At 33.8% G+C, this 13721-nt stretch overlaps 1 protein-coding gene across 4 annotated transcripts in view; it reads right to left on the reverse strand.

Annotated features, from left to right (window-relative positions):
• MED13L (mediator complex subunit 13L) overlaps positions 1-13721 on the reverse strand; it is a 290790-nt gene that overhangs the window by 127798 nt on the left and 149271 nt on the right. For all 4 annotated transcript variants that reach the window (XM_079942817.1, XM_079942816.1, XM_079942818.1 and 1 more), the window contains exon 3: positions 5186-5270. In XM_079942817.1, coding sequence (XP_079798943.1) covers positions 5186-5270 — 85 coding nt within the window. The remainder of the gene's footprint in view (positions 1-5185; positions 5271-13721) is intronic.

The raw sequence follows: 13721 nt of genomic DNA on the forward strand, positions 1-13721 counted from the left end.
CACACATAATAACAATTTGACAGCATTAGGGCAGACATTTTAAGTATTTCTTCAAAGCTACAAAAGCAAGATTTTTGTAAGTCCCATATGTGGTGCAAATCACTGAAGCATTAATAAAAACTCTGGGTGATATGAACTGCACACATATCCTGGATTTGTTTTAAAGCTTTTCAACCAAATGTTCTACTTTATTTAAATAGTTACATGAGAAGGATATGGTATATTATGAAAACTATACAAATTATAATAACATAAGAGTAATAGCCATTAAATCTGCAATGTTAAAAATGCCAAATGAAATTTCTGAAAAAACCTGCAGGTTTTTGTTTTCCAAACTCTATTCACAGCAAAGTGCTTTTCTATTACTGAGTGTGAGACAACCTAAACTTAAAATACAAAGTGTAACCTTTGACAAGTTCATTAGAAATACACACAAAATCCCATGAAATTGCAAAGACTGATGAAGACAGTCTGAAATAGAGCATTATTTTTAAAAAGAGAAAGAGAGAGAAAGCAGGCACAAAAGGGTGAAGCGGGGGAGTCAAGTCAAATTAGCATATTCTATAGAAGTAAAAAAACAAAATGGTATTTTATTATTCTGGTCATTTTGCCAAAAAGGGATAATTGATCATTAAGAAAACAGGAAGCACACTACCTTCTAAGAGAGGAAAAATAACCATGATTGTATGATCTAAAACCATAAGACTTAGAAGGCCTACACACTTTCAGATACTGAAATTGTGACTCAGAAATCACAGGTGAAGAAAATACCGTAAGAAGCCAATATGGCTCAAAGGTTTCAAAAACATGTATAAATACACCGATAATTGTGTCTTAGAAACATATCTGTGTTTTTAGTAATATAAACAGCACCTGTTTGGAGTATAGGTTAATAGAAGAGAGAAGACCTCAATTAAGAGGTATGGTAGATTGTATCCTTTTCCCAAATATGTGCTATCGCTCCCTGTCCCACTGACATCAAGCTTGGCCATGTGACTTTGGTACCTCCCACTGATGGATAATACCTTCTCATCCACTTGACTTTAAGCTTGGTGGTAAATGTCCTGGTCAATGAAATATGAGCAGAGATGGCATGTACCACTTCTGAACAGAGGCTTCAATGAATGCGCTATTATGTATTTTGCCATTGCTCTTTGCTCTTTAGCAGGAATCTTTGACAGGGGGTGCCCCAACAGCATAATTCCTGCCTGGAGGTAAGAGGACATAGAGCAGTGCTGCAGTAAATGACTCACAATGGTCAGCAGCATGAGCAAGAAATGAACCTCAACTGTCAAAAGACAGTAAGAGCTTTCAAGGTCTTTTGTTACTGCAGCATAACTGAGTCTAACCTGATTGATTAAAGAGGCCACTGCAATACTTCGTGAAACACTTATGAAGTTTTAAAGTAGGTCAGTGGCAATCAAAATGAAGAGAACTGAACTGACTAGAGGAATATCTGGTAGGCTGGAGGAAAGCGGTGAGGATATATAATAAGAATATATAAGGATATATAGTAATATATAGTAAGAACCACAAACAAGGAAAAATAAATAACTTAGGGGACCAAGAGAGTAAACAGGCCACCCCATGGAAGTAGGGTTAGATGAATTATATATGACCCCCAAAGAACAGAATCAAGGTAAAGAAAAGAAAACTACAGGGAGACAGACTTCTGCTCAGCATAAGAAAGACTTTCTAACAGTGAGTATTCTCAGAAGATGAAAAGAACTTTGGAAAGTTCGGCTCACATAATCAGAAGTAGACAAGGAATACATAAAAAGGATATTATATTTAGAATGGTATTCCAGAATTAGCTGGGTAAACAGACTAAATGACTTTTAATGTTGTGTCCAACCTTGGAAATAGTAATATCAATACTTCTGTTAGCGAAACTAAGTCAATCTTATCTAAACAGAAATGCAAAGACATAACAGAAAATTGCTGAGAGTAAGATAGTAAACTGTATTTCAATAAATTTAGGTTGTAAACAGATAAGTAAGTTACAGCAAGTGCTCTAAGCTATGAGAAGAACAAAAGGGCAAGCATGTATTAGCCAACCCAGTTTCTGTTGACAATGAATAAAGAGAGCTAAAAACAATCATGTAAAATGCTTCCCTGTCTCATGAGTAGGGTAATTTTCATTCATATAACACAGTTACTTAAAGTTTGATGAAAAGACAATATTATTTTAAAGGACAAAAGAACTATTAAAAATTTTCAAAAGAATCTCAACTCACCCATTCTAATAGTAGAAAGGGAGCGGAACAGCTTAATTATTCATTATTTTCTAAAAGAAACACTGTTTTGTTTCAAAATAAACTCCTATAGGAGAATTCAAATTAAAATACGCAAAATAATAATTTATGGGGAAAAGGAATTAATAATTACTGAAAATAGGTCAAGTATTATGTGGCAGGCATCATATACAACATCTAACAAAAGCTCAAGATGCATAGTATCCTACATTTAACTTAAAGGGCATTAACTAAGACTTTGTGAGGTTAGGGCAACTGTCCAAATAACAGACCCTGAAATCAAACCAAGGCCCAACCCAAAGTTCTTCTGAACTATCTCAAGCTTTATTGCATGACATACTGCATATGACACAATTAACTTTCTTATAAAATAATAATTCAATCTGACCTAGACTACAGTTTCTATCATAAACTCTGAATACATGAGCACAGAATGAATTAATTTTCTGCATTTCTCTTTTCTCCCAGTTTTTCTGCTCTTCTAATTTTCTTCCAACAAAGAAACATGCTACCATTTAAAACACAAAATACTAAAAAGAATACAATTCAATCACAAATTCATTAATATTTTTCTGAAAAGAATTATGATATAAAAAACAACACAGTGAGCTACAATTTTTAAAAATATGTACTTTGTTCCATATACATTAAAAAATTATTGGGGCTTCCCTGGTGGCGCAGTGATTGAGAATCCGCCTGCCAATGCAGGGGACATGGATTCGAGCCCTGGTCCAGGGAGATCCCACATGCTGCAGAGCAACCAAGCCCATGTGCCACAACAACTGAGCCTGTGCTCTAGAGCCCACGAGCCACAACTACTGAGCCCGTGAGCCACAACTACTGAAGCCCATGCGCCTAGAGCCTGTGCTCCACAACAAGAGAAGCCACCGCAATGAGAAGCCCGCGCATCACGAGTAGCCCCTGCTCACCGCAACTAGAGAAAGCCTGCACGCAGAAATGAAGACCCAACGCAGCCAAAAATAAAATTAATTAATTAATTTTAAAAAATTATGTTAAAAGGACTGTGTTTAAAGGTACATTAATTACTATACAGATATAAGAGCTTTATTCTGGCACAGAATTATGGAAATAGTAAATTTTCCACATTTTCCTGAAGGGACTTTGTGTATACGTGTGTTTTGTTTTGTTTTGCAATGGGAGAAAGAACTGCCAAATATCTGGAATATTTAAGAGTACTCAACTCTTAAAATCAGTGCTTCTAAAATATACTGCCTTAGTAACAGATAGCCTCTAGGTCTACTCCAAATCACAGAAGCAGGAACAAAAGTTCAGAATGAAAAATAGATAAATTTGGTGGGAAAAGTCTTTCTGAGTGACTTAAATTATGACAACTTATTAACTGTAACTTAAGAATCCTAAGCAGTGATATTACCCTAGATAATAGCTTGGATAAGAAACTTAAAGGTACTAGAATGTCCTTCCAGTTTTGATCACCTAAAAGAACTATATATAAACTCAGGGAAGGAAGTACGAAGTTTTTCCCATAGACATTCTTAAATAATCCATTCTTTCTCATCTATGCCTCCCCTTAAAACACCATCCAGAGCCTGGGACATATTGTTATGCCAGCAAGTAAGGAGGTGCTCAAACAATGATGAGGACAGGTCAAAAAACCACAGGAGCCCTCATGAAGGGGCTTCCCCCCGGCCGAATCTGCAAGTACTTAGGCATCAAATTAAATGATAGTGATAAATTATAATTCACTGAGTAGAACAGGAATCCCTCTTTTCCAAATTTATATAGATAGAAAGATTAAGGGAGAAAGAGAAATACATAATCAATCCATGGCAGAAACTGAAAATCTTTTCCTTACAAAAGAATGCCAACAAAGAGAAGGAATGGTGACATTACAGTCATACAAGTAATAACTGATAGAGACAAGGACCACCAATAGAAGCTTAACCAAGTGACTCAGAATTTCATAACAAATGGGATAATTACACAATCTCATTGGATCTGGCCACAAATTACTTATTAATTTCAAAGACAGAAATAACAAAGATCATAGTTACTTATTAATCTACAGTGGAGAACCTTGGCAGAACACCACTCACAAGAGGGATCAATGCTAATAATCGTCAATAATGAGAGGCTCAACAAATGGGCCTCCTCTTTCGATACACTGAGAAGGACACAACATGATTTCTATGGTACTCCTATTGAAGAAGCATAAACTAAATCTAATCATGAGGAAACTATCTCAAATTGAGGTACATTATATAAAACATATGGCCTTAACTCATCCAAAATGTCAATGTTGAGGAAGAAAAAGAAAGGTTAAGGAACTCTTCTAGATTTAAAATGACATGAGAACTAAATATAATGCATGATTACTACTAATCTTGGGGGAGGGAAGTTAAGCTAAAATGAACGTAACTGGGACAAATGGGAACATCTGAGTTGAACTATGGATTAGATAATGGCATTTTATCAAGGTTTTATTTCCTAATTTTCATAATTGTACTGGGCTTATAGGAGAGGATGTCCTTGTCCTCAGGAAATGTATACCTAAATACTTCGGAGTTACAGAAAAAGAATCTCAAGTGTGTAAATGACTCTCAGGCATTTAAGGGAATAAATCTGAATGCACACACATGCACACACGTGATTCACATTGGGTGCAAAAGCAGGGTGGGTGAGAGGGTGAGGAATCACACAAATTATAAAGCAAACTGGGCAAAAGAAAAACTGTTAGTGAAGCTGTGTGAAAGGATATATGGAGTACTTTGTGCCACTCCTAGAAATTCTCTAAGTTTGAAATTGTATCAATATAAAAAGAAAGAAGAGATTTATATACATTTTTATAAAGTTGTATGTGAAAGTGTTTTCAGAATTACAGGAAACCCTCTGAGTATCTAGCATTATACGTGGGTGTGTCAAAACCACCGTGATGATATTCCTTCTCTTACCTTTCTAACAGATTGTGGATCGCTTTGAAGAGCAGCGTCCGACATTCGTAGGAAAGGCCATTTTCCCAGAGTCCTTCTTCCACAACTGAAAATAAAACAAAACAAAGCAAAACAAAAAAATGAACCAGTAAGCAGGGCATCCAAATAAAAATAAAAGAAACTTTAAAAATATTTTTCTAAAGCAAGGTTAATGAGCTAATTTAAGTAGATTAAATCGCACTGAAACACAGAAAAGAAGTTAAATAATTGCCCAAAGTCATAAGATACTTATGTACAGAAGGGAATAATGTGTTTTGATTTTAAAGTTATTGAAATATAGGCATGGTACAATCCCCCCCACATAAAGGTCTTACCAACCTGCCTCTTCAAAGTTTGAAATCATCCAAAATTCTCAAATTAATCTTTCTACCTAATAATGTCACAAAGACTAATTTTGTTATTAAAGTTCTATTTAAAGTAACAAAATGTCACAAATTAATACAAAGGTTACCATATGTATTTTAAGAGAGAAAACCAGGAAAAAATATCCAAAAATGACATTACACAAATTTCTTTAAATGTTTTGAAAGCAGTATGTGAATATGATTTTAAGGACATGATTATAGGGAGAATGTCAGAAAATTAAATCTTAATATAACATCAAATTTATTTCCTGAACTCATGATTTCATTAATGTTTAACATTTGGGGAAGCATCATATTTGCCTTTGAAATATGTTGTAGCATTACTTAGAGCCACAAGTAACTCTAACACAAGAGAATCCAACAGACTAACAATGTTTCATGTATTCCTAATGTTCTTTTCATATGTAAAAATTATAAAATGCCCTAGAGAAGATAGTTAATTTTCTTCTATACTATATTAGTTCATTTCAACATAGCAAAAAATTGAAAGGATGCAAACAACATCTGCAGAAGAAAATTTCCTCTGCCTTTTACTTGGTGTCTTGACAAAAGTACTCACCAGAGAAAATTTTGACAGAGAATTGAAACACATGTTAAATCCACAACGCATTTTTAATGCATTTACTACACCAACTGACATCTCAAAATGCATCTCTCCTTATTTTCCAATCAGAAAGAATTCAAAAAAGTGTAGTTACATTTAAGGGTTTTCTCTACAGGACTTTTTTTAAATGATAAAACTGGATAAATATTTTTTTTCTTGGGATGTCAGATAACTCTTTATCTTCCTGACTATGTGGCTAATCATGACCTACCAAATTTTTCCAAATTAACCTCTTCAGAGACATTTTATATTATTTATAACTAGAGAAATGGAAATAAAGTACAGCAAATAAACAAACATTCCTGCTATCAATACATTATCTCTGTTCAAGACAAAACATCCAAAAATTTTCTACAGTCCTCTAAAGGCATCATGAATCTCTATTTTCACACATTTATCTTTGGGGTAGAGCTTTCCTGAGTGAGAAAGCAAGCTAACATTTCAATAAAAGGAACATCCCATATTAATTTGCTTTTATTTCCTAATGTACGCTAAAAATTCCTAAAACTTCATCAACATTCAAAGTCCAACTCTTCTGAATTACTCTTCAAATCAGTCACCAGTAACAGTTTTTTCTACATATTAGTCTTTTGTGCCGTAAAGAGTACTGGTGATGCAGTATTTATGAAAAAAGTGTCCCATTCATCTTTCCAAGATTTTCTTCCAAGTTGGTGACACCCATTCTGCATATTAAAAAAAAAACTTTTATAATTAAAACCTTCAAACATTTTAATATAGAATAACAGGCCTCAAATAAATTCCTAAACCAAATTATCAACATTGTGTCATCTGCTTAACCACCCTTTTTTCTTTCTTTCTTTTTGTTTTTCTTCATATATTCTGAGGCAAATCCCACTCCCAAGTACTTCATTATATATCAAATCAGAATCTAAACAAGGTCTATCAATTACCTCTCAATTTATATCTCTTAAGTCTCCATAATTTGCAACAACTCATCTCCTCTTTTCAAACATGGCATTTATTTACTGAAGAAACCAGGTTAGCTGTTTTATAGAATACCTCACATTGTCATCTGATTGTTTCCTCATGATATTATTTTTTAATGTTGGCGCTACGTTGACCTTAACAGAAGATGTCAAAGGAAAGTTCTCAAACAACAGAGCTCTATTTCTTCCTCAAATGATCCTTAAATAATTTGTTAACTGAAATGTTGAAGGGTTATAACTGTCTAGACATGCAATGTGGAATACTAAACAAATGTGAGCATGCACAGGCAATGCCAATTACATCACCGTCTTAAGATACCATTATGATTTTATCCTGATTTTAACAATTTTTAAAATAGGTCTTAGAAATTTTTTCTTGAAAAATAATCTTACAAGAGCAATTACAAAAAACCTACACCTAACATCGTACTTACAGTTAAAACCCTGAATATTTTCCCCTAATATCAAAAACAAAGCAAGGATGTCTGCTCTTACCACTCTTATTCCACATTACAGTGGAGGCCTCAGCCAATACAAGAAAAAGAAGTACCAGGCATACTAACTGGAATGGAAGAAATGAAATGATCTTTTTTTTTGCAGATGACATGACTATTAGAAAGTCCTAAAGAATCAACAAAAAAAAAGCTACTAGAACTAAAACTGAGTTTAAGTCAGTTAAGGTCAACAGATACAAAACAGTCATATTTCTATAAACTGTAATGAATAATTAGAATATTTTAAAAATTTGAGTACCATTTATAATAGCACCAAAACCCAAGAAATCCTTGGATCTAAATCTTACAGCTGGGAGACTTACACCAACTGATTTCCAGATTTACTATAAAGCTAGAATAAACAAAACAATATGGTACACTACAGAAAGGACAGATATACAGATCAATAGAACAGAATAGAGTCCAGATATAGACCCACAAATATATGGTCAACTGATTTTCAACACAGCTTGCAACGGCAATACAGTGGAGAAAGAACAGTCTTTTCAACAAATGGTGCTGGATTTAATGAATATCCCAATGTAAAAAACTCAGCCTCAAACCCTACCTCTCACACCATACAGAAAACCTCAAAATGGATCATAAAACAAAATGCAAAACCTGAAACTATAAAACTGTGAAAATATAGGAGAAAGCTTTTATAAGCTTAGGTTAACCAAAGACTTCAAAGATACGACACCAAAAGCATGATCCATAAATAAAAACTGTTAAAAAGAGCTTCATCAGTATGAAGAACTCAGTTCCTTAAAAAGCACTCAAAAGTTACATTAAGCTATGGAGAAGATAAGCCACAGATGGGGGAAAAGCAGTTACAAATCACATATCTGACAAGGACTTGTATTCAGAAGATGCTATTCTTGAAAAAAAATCCCTAAACAACACAAATTAAAGAAAAATTTTTAGAGAATGGACAAAAGATTTGAACAGATACTTCACCAAAAAAGATACATGAATGGTAAATAAAAACATGAAAATATGCTCAAAACATCACTAGTCATTAAGGAAATGCAAATTAAAATCACAGTAAGATAACACCCATTATAATGGCTTAAAAGAAAAACTGAAAATACTAAGTGCTAGTGAGCATACAGAGTAACTAGAATTGTCCTATACTGCTAACAGAAATGCAAAATTAGTACAGTCACTGTGGAAGTTGACTTTGGCAATTTTTCTAAAGTTAAACATACACTTTACATACAGCCCAGCGATATCCTTCCTAAGTATATATTCAAGTAGAATAAGAACTTAGGTTCACATGAAAAACTTCAGCAAATGTTTTTACTTGTTTTTTTTTACCCCCCCATAATTGACAAAAAGTGGAAACAGTTGTCTCTCAACTGGGGAAAGGACAAACAGTGGAAAATCCATATAACGGGATACTATTCAGAAATAAAAAGAACTACTGATACACTCAAACCATGAATGAATGTCATTATGCTAAGTGAAAAAAGCCATACTCAAAAGACCACATGCTATAAGATTTCATGCACATAACATTCCTGCAAAGGTAAATGAGGTAACATAAACTGCTCAATGGTCTCCAGGGATGGGGGTGGTTGGAGGAGGGCTGATAACAAAGGGACATGAGAAATTGGGGCAAGAGGTGGATGGGGGTTGGGGGGGGCAGGTTCTAGATTATGCTTACATTGATTTTTTGAAATTCATTTTTAGTGCTAAAAATGAGAACAGGGTGTGAATTAAAAGGACTCCTATTCTAAATATGTATTCTAAACATAATTGTTTTTACCCAAAGGATTGGTGTCTATTTGGTTAACCTTCACTCATAAATTATTAAAAGCAAAAAACAAAAAAACAGTTTAAGCAAAAAGAGACCGCAGACCCGACCACAGTGTTCCTCCCCAACAACACAATATACTGTTATTTATATTATGTACTTTATGTTAATTCCTATAATACAAATAGAACAAAGTAATTCAGGAAAATATTTTTGTTTTTAAATATTAAAAATTAATTTGAAAACGAACCTTTATTAATATTATTAAATAATTAAATTCTTATATCTCCCTCATATAGTATTAAAAAGTTTAGGAAATAATGTAAATGAAAACAAGGAAGAAAGTAATTACATGAAGTAAAACAGATCCCACTACATTAAGCTCTTGTTTAAGAAAAGTAAACTAAAGGTGAAAAAAAAAATTATGAATTATCCTATAAGTTAACCAGTAAAATTTTAAATAAGTCAGTAGAGGTAATTAAAAAGGATACAGTGTTTGGACTTCATATAAACATTAAAATTTCATAAGTTACATATTTTACTAAGGATTTGAAAGCAGTCAGTAATTTACTAGAAGTCAACAACTGTGATCCAAGATTAACCACTCTAATAAATACTACTATTTAAGCTATGGATTTAAGGTTAATGCATTAACATGCTAACCCTTTTAATTTACTATCTGTATATAGCAAATAAACTTGTGGAAAGGAATATAAGTCAGACCATACTTTATTTCTTATCTATTTCACATTAAAAATTTCCAGAAATACAAGAGTGATGTATATTTCAATGAATCTCTAAAATTCCAAAATAAGTTAAATCTAGAATGACATTTTTGGAGTCTAATAATAGATATTTGGCCGATAATCACTGTCCAACAGTTCTTGGCTGTGTTATACTTCAAGCACCAGGACAGAAATTAGGAATGCTCTCAAAAATTAAATAAAGACTTTGAAAACCACTGTGAGGCAAAATTACTTTAAATACTTGGCAGAACTGCTATCAAATGTTTAAAGTCTTTTATTTTAAAATAATAAGAAGAGGGCTTCCCTGGTGGCGCAGTGGTTTAGGGTCCGCCTGCCGATGCAGGGGACACGGGTTCGTGCCCTGGTCCGGGAGGATCCCGTATGCCGTGGAGCGGCTGGGCCCGTGAGCCATGGCACCTGAGCCTGCGCGCCCGGAGCAACGGCAGAGGCCACAACAGTGAGAGGCCCGCGTACCGCAAAAAATAAAAAATAAAAAATAAAAATAAAATAATAAGAAGAAAGTAAAATAACTTAAACAGTCAAGGTTAGTTTTCTACCCAGAAAACAATCTTTCTCATTTTATAAGGCTTTATGTACCAAGTTTGAACCATGCACTACATATAAATGGAGGGGAGGGGGAGTGCTACTTTCCACCACAACGCTATGAGACAGAGTAAAGGACACAAAACATTCACTTTTGCCACTTTTGCCACTCAGTACCTGACTTCTTCCCATAGGCAAACTGCCTATTTCATGAGTTCTGGTTGGGGACGAAGATGGTCAGTCACCCTTAACAGGAGTTGAAAATGCTGATTCACCTACAATATGGACAAGGATATATATCCTAACTACTAGATGCTCCGGCACCATACTTTGACCATGGATCTAGGGACTCAAAGGGAGTGGATGGAGAGATCTTTCTGTCAGCACTAAAAAGAGAGGCTACAAGATCAAGTTTCCTGAGGTTCAAATAGCAGAGGTACTGTAGCATCCAGTGCTTGGTATTGATAGCACCAGTTTCTCATCAGACCAACCTGGAGCACTGATCCTAAAAGTGAATACTCAGTATTCTTTTAACCACCTCCTTTTCTTAGTTTACAACTAAGAACAATGATCAATAGTTTATTCTTATCTCTATTTTATAAATGAAAAAACTAAGGCTTAAAAATCTTAAACTTGCCCAAGGTCACATAATATATTCAAAAATCTAGTTTAAATGTATCTATACTCAACAGCTAACGGGATCAAATGCATTTTATATCTACTTTTATAAGTAGTAAATATACAAATTATTCCATTAATTAAACTCCTCAGGGGAAGCAATTTATTTTCATAACTGCACCGACTAGGACATTTCAGATATTCATAAACCTGTTTTGAACTGACTTGTTATTATGTGTGCACATACTTTTCAAATTTCATTGGAATTAGCTTCAATCTAAAATCTCCTTATATTCAGTAAAGAGGATTAGTAGCAAAGATGGGATTCAAATCCAACTTTTCTGCCTATCGCCCATGCTCTTTCCATTACACCACTTCTCCATAAGGCTTGTGTTGTTAAACTACCCCATCCCCCTTTTATTCTTAGGACTGACTAGAAAGGCAAACTTCAACACTTAAATTTCCCCTTGGATTCACAATTTGCACCTTAAATTATTGTCTTCTAAATAGCTGCAAAGTAACCTTTTCAAAGGTTAAACAAAACTGAAATCACAGAAACAGGTTTTTTAACTAATTTATCTGATACATCCTCCTCCCAAGGTATAATTTAAACCAACACTTCATTTGCTTCATACTGAGATTTTTCAGAAAGTATCCTCTTTTGAGGGGGGTGGGGGGAGGGGAGTCAGGGCATAGTTGCTCTAGGTTAAGTTTCTATAAATGACATGAGGCGCATTTACTACTTAATTCTCTATCTCCCTTCCAATGTGCACAGAGAAGAATAACAACTGCCAAGAAGTTTTACAAGAAGGCCAGCAGGTGCAGGGCCCTATCCTTATGAAACCTACAATCTCCCCAGGGCATAACTGTCTTCATCTTTAAAAGAAAAGAAAAAAGCCTTTCTAATTCTTTTGATCTTTCAAGTTTCAACTTAAATGTTTATCAACTCCTTAAGATTATAAATTAGTAAGAAGACTATCTCTATAGTGTATACTTAGGTATAATGGAAAATTGTTTCTAAAACTTTGTTAATAGTCTCAGGAAATAAATGCAACAAGAGAAGTAAAATGAATGTACAATAAATGACTGGCAAAACTCAACCAAAATAAATTCCTAAATTAAAACTTTCTCTTGATGTTATGTGGTCAATTATAGCCAGACTGAAACTGAAAAATAAAACTAAGTACTACCACAGCTGCCTACTTAAAAAGAAAAACTATTTTGGCACTAAAGTTACTTCACTTAAATTGCAAAAGCTATAATCAGAATTTGTTTAAATGGCTCTTATTTAACCTTTTTTAATATAGTAATTCTCATAATCAAATATTTAAGCTGCAAAAGTATTATATAAATGTTTTCTTTTAGCAGAGAGACAGTGTTTTAGAAAGGAAAATTTAAATAGCAGTCTAATTACTGCTTAGTTCCCAAATAATTTTTCAAAATCATCACAAATTGTAATACAACTTCTTTCAACTTTGCGAAACATGCCTCCTTGCAGAACTAATAAGCTTCTCTGAAAGAAAAATCAAATAAAAGGTTCAGGAAAAAAAAGTCAATATGGCAAAATATCAAAGCAGCATATACTTCAATGATTTTGTGTTTCCCAGCAGAGATCATGGAAAGATATCTTTTCCAACTCGAGAAATGAAACTGACATACTTTACTTGAAGGGGAAAAAAATGGGAAGAGGGAGAATGGAATAGGCTAGGGAGGAGCATAAAGATTGTGAAACCTTCAAGAAATTCAAGCTCATGCTTTTAGAATTCAGGTCACCATGCCTTACACAGTTTAAAAGTAGAATTACTTTCAAAGAATACATATTTCCTCTGAGCTATGATACATATTTCCTTTTAATGTATCATATTGCAGCAACAGCTGAAATGAACGTCTAGACATCAAAAACACTTCTTGCTCCCACCTACTGCTTTTTTACCTCAGGCATCAAAACTAATGAAACCTATTATCCAGAACATTGAGTTCAGTAACCACATTGGCCATTGCAAATACTGGAGGGTGGAGGGACACTTTCAGGGATGGCACTCCTTATTCAGCCATTAAAATTACTGAAAATCAAATTGTACTCCAAACTCCAGAAACACAAATAGATTAAAGCAGGCACATGAAACAAGGAGATTATTTGCCAGTTAGATCTCAGTGACAAAATGCTAAAGATAATGCAGCTCTGAATCCAGGATTTATAATTTTCCCACTGCCTTTATGTTCAACCTTTATCTGCAATATATAAAGCCCACTAGTTTTGTTATTTTTAACTATTAAATCTACTACCTAGGAATTGTACTAAGCAAATATTATAATAACGTTTATCAATTTATCATTTATCCATTTAATTTTAAGGGTTGCAACAAATGAAATATTTTAAAGATAAATATATAGAGATTTTTGAAGTGTCTGCTTTCTTTTCTT

The sequence above is a fragment of the Stenella coeruleoalba genome, assembly GCF_951394435.1.
Source record: "Stenella coeruleoalba genome assembly, chromosome: 14".
Taxonomy (NCBI): Eukaryota; Metazoa; Chordata; class Mammalia; order Artiodactyla; family Delphinidae; genus Stenella; species Stenella coeruleoalba.